Genomic DNA, 6,205 nt, shown 5'->3' with positions numbered 1-6,205 from the left:
ATTGCAACTGACAAGAAAAGAACACTGAAATAGCACTAAATAATGAAATGATTATGCTTTCTAGTGTTGCTGTGGTGGCCCACTGTGATTGGCACCAAAGTCTTACCACCTCGAGCTCCTCCTTTATTTAGTCTCTCTTCATCACCTTGTTATCAGCCTGCCATTTATGCATTCATAATTATAAGATTTTCATAAAAAATTGAAATTATAATTGCAATAACTGTTATTAACTATTAATTAACCATAGAATAACTATTAATTATGGTGATGTCACACTTCCGGTCAGAATTTTTGGTCGGGCATTGCCCCTAAATGCCCGACCCTGCAGCCGCCTATGATTCTAAGGTCACATATATAGATAGCGCGACGGTGAATTCAATTATAGCATAGATATTATAGACTACGTAACCGGGATTGGAAACTAGGTCACGTGATCCATTCAAACCAGTACAAACCGGCTGACACAGGGTCCGTGATTGGATTTTGGTGGGTGTGGTCAAAAAATGGCTACTCATCGACGACATTCAAAGGAAGACTGTATTTAAACCAATGTTGATATTTTGTTATTTTAATAATATTTCAATACTTTAGTGTTTGTGTAACATGACTATAATGAAAAAAATAATGATACCATTGTTATTTTGCAAATATACTGTGATGTTGTTCAAATTTCTGTTGCTTGCAAATTTTCAAAACTTTTTGTACCTGTTGCTCCATCACACGAGTAAAAATAGACTATCAAGATCATTGGAAATGTTGCCACAATCATTGTGCATGGAACTGTCATAGTTTCATTTACTGATTTGCTATGTGAGAGGAGTAATATCTGAAATACTGTTTCTGCGAACAGTCCACTGTCGTACCTATTACAGCTTTTACAAAACAAGCAGAGGTTTCTCCTTTTGGGTGATGATAGGGTGATATTGTGTGCATGGAATTGGGGGGTTAGCATTTTAATTCATGCATTGTATTTGACTACAGTACTGCTTTAAAACCAAAAATTCATTATTTCCGCATGAAAAGCAAGCCACATTGTCAAATTTATTCTATTTATCGCCCAATTCAATCACGGACGTTGTCCACCATGGAATCCTAGTTTCCAATCCCGGTTACGTAGTCTATAATATCTATGATTATAGGAACGACCTGGGGGCTACGCCCCCAGGTCGTTAAAAATGTAGTTACTATTGGTTGCTCCTGCTTTTAATCATAATTGCTGCGTGGGCGGCTGACTTCCGGTATCCACCATTAGTAATGCGGTAGCGTTACTAAGTAGGATTCACCCCCCCCCCCCAAAAATGGCTGCCACTACTTTTGCAGCCTTGCTATATAGATATTAGAGTTAGAAGTTAAAAGTAACCATGAGAATGCATTGCTGTTGCTAACTGTTGCTAAGTAAACTATTTGTTTATTTTAGTACATGGTAGAAGTTGAACTCCCACTCCTATCATACTTTTATCGGGACCTGCTAATTTTCATCATGATGTGGTTGATTCAATTAATGTCTGACACTGATCATCAATAATGATAATTCATGTTAATGTTTTTATTCTTTGTATTAAATTAAATGAATGACAAAATGATTGAGTAGAAGATGAATACAATATCAAGCAATGTCAATTGTCATGCATGATTAGTAAATTATTGATCTCTTTATTGGTACATGTTTCTCCTAAACATGCTACTCATTCCTTTATGCTTCACATTGCAAAGAATTATGCTTATTTTTTTAAAGAATAATTAGTACAATATTATCTATACTTGAAAATTGCAAACAGTATCATAAGCAGCAGATGAATTTATTTCCTTTGTTGATTGAGTAGCACTTTCTGTTTGAGCATAAGCAACATTATCCGATATGTGTATGGTACTATCAACAGCTGTTTTACCATAGGCTACATTCTCTTTCACACTAAATGATAATATCATATTTATTGATGGACCAACTGATTCTATTAGAGTATCAGCCGCATTGTCAGTTCCTAGGAATAATAATACAAGTGTTTTTGGGAGTAGATTTAAATGTGTCTTAGGCTTACCATTTTCATGTTTTTTACAAACTATAATGACTACTCCAACTATTAGTAGAGCTAGTACCAACAATGTTAGAAAGATAGTTCCTCCAATACCTACTGTAATCCCAATGAGGCCTGCAGTGGAGAGTCCACTTGTAGCTATAAAATATAATTTGAAATTATTTTAATGGACTTATAGTTTATTTCTATACTTGGTGGTACTGTAGTCACCAGTGTCTCTGTTGTCCAGTTCCCTATTATAATGATAATTATTAGTAAGTGGGTTACTTTTTTACTACATCATCTCAAGTTACCATTTATTTTTTGAAGTAGGAGAGACAAAAAAAAGAAGAAAGTCCAGTGAAATCCGGAGTACATTATTCTTGTTATTACAGCTTGTTAGTTACTGGGAATTTACCGTATTTCCTTAAATAAAATCCCGGGCATCTATTTCCTAAAATGGTATTTGGACCTAAAAAAATATATATATATATATATATATAATAAAAAACTTCAGCCCAGAGCGGAATACGAACCGGTAACCTTATGCTTTTGACTTCTGAAACTTCAGGTATTATCCACTTGACTTAAGCCCACCATCCACTATTCAACTTTGTTGAAAGCAACTTTGTGGTTACTTTGATCTTATGGCACTAACTCTGTTGCCTGAAATAGAACTCAGTTCTATTTCAGGCAACAGAGTTGACAGGACATCAAAGTAACCACAAAGTTGCTTTCAACAAAGTTGAATAGTGGATGGTGGGCTTAAGACTACTCAGTCCGGCACTCCGAGGCTAGTGGTGCGTAACTGCGTATTTAGTTTAATTTTATTGCTATTAATTGTATTGTATTGGTCTGTATAGTAGAGTAACTCGGGGCTATTCCGACCCGTTTCTGCACTATGATATAATTAAATATTCACGAAGTCATAACTCACTCTTTTTTGCTTTATTTCATTTATTTTATTCATCAATGAGTTCTGTTTTGTCTATTCTATTTGTACTTTCTTGAAATCAGCAAAATTCAGCTTCAACTTTGGATGAAAGCAGTACTTTCACTGACCTAGTTCTTGGGGCTATTCCGACCCTACTGGGGCTATTCCGACCCTCCGGATACTAACTAGTATACGGGGAAATTATGCAGTGACCGGAGATATACAAGCACTATCACTACACACCCAAGAGTTACCATGCATGATCCGTGAATGATGGGTATCAGGCCTGGACCAGGTTTGATTCTATAACGGTCCAGCATCGACGGCCATCACTGCTGAATCGAGGCTGTTGCTCTGGCCTGGACCAGTATCTATTTCAGTCCCGATGTAGTCATAGCTGATACAGTAATGTCTGTTCGTCAGCACTGGTCCAGGCTGTATATCAGTACTGGATCAGATCGATGCTTTTCAAGATGGCAGCCCCGCGTGGACTACCTGACATGTTTTGTTAAAGAAAATCATCTTAATCTGACTCTTTAAGAGAAATCTCGTTGGCTGTATACACTAGGGCTAAATCACTGGATGTTATGTGAGTACCGTGGACTACATTAAATGTTATAATACTATTTTTAGGCTATTTTGAACCATTCAGTTTATTACTTAAACATGAGTAGGATACACGATATTTTGAGTAAAAAGTAGGCACATGTAGATACACAATCAAGCTAAATAAATTAATTGAGCAGATACATGACTGGAAAATAAAACGACTGACAACTTCCAATTAAAGTTTACCACATCTTGCCTACAAAATCTCTATGATACGAAAGTAGAGACCTGGGTTTATGAGGAATTATCAAAGGGGTATAAACTGCATGAACAAACTTATAATAAATTTAGGCTAATTATTATTGTGAGATTAATGACTTCAGTTTAATTGACTATAATTAGAAGTACATACCTTTCATTATGGATTCTCCGTTAACTTTCTAGTATTGAGCCAAACATTGAAACAGAGCCAGAAGACCTTTCTGCAATAATCATGACACTAGTGAAGACGATGAGAAATCAGGCGTAAAAATGGTTCACTACATGTGATTGTAACTATGTTTTTAATTAGGGTGAATGTATTAGTGATCATGATGATGAAGATATTGTACTGAGAGACTTATGAATGATAGTCACAAGTGTGGTAAAATAGTTTATTGATTATGTGTGTAATTGTTACTTTTCCTTAGAATTTTTGATACGAAAGATTATTCTGGAAATATTAGTATAGTAGGTGCTCCTTTAATTCATATTAATTTATTAATTTAGCAAGGCCACTAGTATACATTCTATAGTTACCTTATCTCACTAAGTTTCAAGACAAGAATATCTTAGGTTTGTTTAATTTCATGTGAAAAGCTAAATTCATTATTCAGGTTGTGATGAACTGAAACTTTCTTGTTTAAAGCTCTTGTTAAGGTCAGTTTAATCATAGTGTTTTAATTTATTATCATCATTTGTCATTATAGTTCACTTCAAATAGCATTGATTTTTTTTGTGAACCTGCCTTCATCATGCTGGTTAAGGAAGGTATGTAGTTCCTTTGCTTATGTAGAATTTATGCCTCATTATAGTTATGTTATGGATCTAAGCTTTGTAGGACTATGTGTTACAAGATACCTTTGAAAGATCTGCTTCACTACATGGAACCCCAGAGTTCATTAATGTTGGGAGATTTTGGGAAATTAATTTCTCAGTAATGTAAGTTTATTATTTTAGTGCCTTCTTAATTTATGGCTCTTTAGGTGTCTTAAGTTACAAAACATGAAGTGTTTTACTTGTGGAACATTGGTAGACTATGATGAAGAAAACAATTATAATCTTTTTTTGGTTTTAATAATAATTCCAAATCATTTTAAATTAATAATGAATAATAATTAAGTATTAATTAAGCATAACAGGACGTACGTCATAATGAGGCTTAATGAATATCGTTATCGTTGTCGGATCAGGTCTGGCACCAGCATAAATCGTGGCTGATTCGTCAATATCGGATCAGGACATTGCCCCAAATCCACGGTCCAGGCTCGATCATCAGTAATGATTCAGGCCTGTATCAGGACTGGTCCATGTTCCAACTCTTGGGCGTGTAGATCTAGTGTTGATGAAAGCCGATGAGAGCAGGGATTCTGAAATTATCAATGGCTATTGAGCTAATATTTCTTGGTACAGGATCTGCATATCCTTCACCAGTACGTGGAGCCTCCTGTATTGCATTAAGATCTGGTAAAAATAGCCTCTTTTGTACTTATGTGTTCCCCATAGATCTATGGTTTCACTCACACACCTCCACCCACTATTCTTATTTCCTTTCCCTTCAACTCAGAGGTGGGTGGTTGCTGGTTGTTTGATTGTGGTGAGGGTAGTCAGACCCAGTTAATGAGAAGTACAGTTCGTCCTGGAAGGATCACGAAAATATTTATAACTCATCTTCATGGAGACCATGTGAGAATGGGGAATATAATTTACTATAAATAATGAACTCTTGGTGTAGATTATTATATAGGCGTTAGCCTATATGTAGGATTGAGGTTGGTTTTTCAAGATGGCGGCCGTTTTTATGATTTTCAAACACTTATAACTCTTTTATCTTACGTTGTACAGCCTTATAAATGGCTTAGATGAGTTCTCCTTCACTGAGCGATTCTCCTGGTACCTTTAAAGTGGACTGTAATGTAGCGGGAGCAATTCTGGAGAATAGGCCCAAATTCAAATTTCTGCAAAATTCTTCAGACTTTTTCTTCTTCTTCTTTCATCTTTCTTCTATGCACCGGATAATCTTTTAAACTAGAGAACCGCTCAAGTTGCCTTTTACATCATTCTTCTGGGCTTGGGTCAAGGACCACAAAGGTGGCTTCAAAAAGAAGCGAGGACAGAGAACAAAATGGAAGACAGAATCCAGCTGTAGACACCGCGTGGGTTTGTGGTTTGACGCCATTTTAATTTATGCGCACGTGATTAGCATGAATATAATTAACCTAACCACAGAATGCAATTTATTAATTTAAGAAAAAAGAATGGAAACAAGTAAATAAAAGGCGTGGCTCATTCAATGAATATATACAAATAATTAATCATAATAATACCGTATAGGGATTATATTTCACTGGTAATAAATTTCGCGAATTTCGATTTTTATTAAATTTGCGAAATTAAATTCCACAAAAGAGGTGTGACACACTAGGAAAGATGGCTGCAGAAGGTAAGA

The 6,205-nt window shown here is 35.6% G+C and overlaps 1 protein-coding gene and 1 long non-coding RNA gene across 12 annotated transcripts; one reads left to right on the top strand and one right to left on the bottom strand.

Moving 5' to 3' along the window:
* Positions 1-1,531: 1,531 nt before the first annotated feature.
* LOC109589009 (uncharacterized) lies at positions 1,532-3,111 on the bottom strand. Its single transcript, XM_020005130.1, has 5 exons — positions 2,953-3,111; positions 2,330-2,487; positions 2,228-2,269; positions 2,040-2,174; positions 1,532-1,982 (listed from the first exon to the last, which is right to left on the bottom strand). Exons 2-5 carry the CDS (start codon positions 2,391-2,393, stop codon positions 1,756-1,758), a joined length of 468 nt encoding a protein of 155 aa, XP_019860689.1. The 5' UTR covers positions 2,394-2,487; positions 2,953-3,111; the 3' UTR covers positions 1,532-1,755.
* A 101-nt stretch (positions 3,112-3,212) lies between these two features.
* On the top strand, positions 3,213-4,864 carry LOC105315132 (uncharacterized). 11 transcript variants are annotated; one of them, XR_002188472.1, is made up of 8 exons: positions 3,213-3,538; positions 3,583-3,647; positions 3,696-3,813; positions 3,943-4,141; positions 4,188-4,416; positions 4,467-4,527; positions 4,572-4,698; positions 4,743-4,864. It is a non-coding gene; the product is annotated as an uncharacterized LOC105315132 (long non-coding RNA). The 11 variants fall into 11 exon arrangements; XR_002188474.1 differs by lacking the exons at positions 3,583-3,647; positions 3,696-3,813 and having other exon boundaries at positions 3,224-3,538; positions 4,188-4,227; positions 4,271-4,332; positions 4,374-4,416; XR_002188475.1 differs by lacking the exon at positions 3,696-3,813 and having other exon boundaries at positions 3,215-3,538.
* Positions 4,865-6,205: the final 1,341 nt, after the last annotated feature.

The sequence above is a fragment of the Amphimedon queenslandica genome, unplaced genomic scaffold, assembly GCF_000090795.2.
Source record: "Amphimedon queenslandica unplaced genomic scaffold, v1.1 AMPQUscaffold_11708, whole genome shotgun sequence".
Lineage (NCBI taxonomy): Eukaryota > Metazoa > Porifera > Demospongiae > Haplosclerida > Niphatidae > Amphimedon > Amphimedon queenslandica.
The sequence above is the reverse complement of the archived record's forward strand: the minus strand, read 5'-3'. Positions and strand labels throughout refer to the sequence as shown.

Bases quoted from the DNA above. Each gene is read 5' to 3' on its own strand.
- LOC109589009 (XM_020005130.1), bottom strand. From the start codon at position 2,393: ATGTACTCCGGATTTCACTGGACTTTCTTCTTTTTTTTGTCTCTCCTA. The intron at 2,270-2,329 runs GTAACTTGAGAT...TCATTATAATAG, and splicing joins CCTACTTCAAAAAATAAATG to GGAACTGGACAACAGAGACA. The intron at 2,175-2,227 runs GTATAGAAATAA...TATATTTTATAG, and splicing joins GGTGACTACAGTACCACCAA to CTACAAGTGGACTCTCCACT.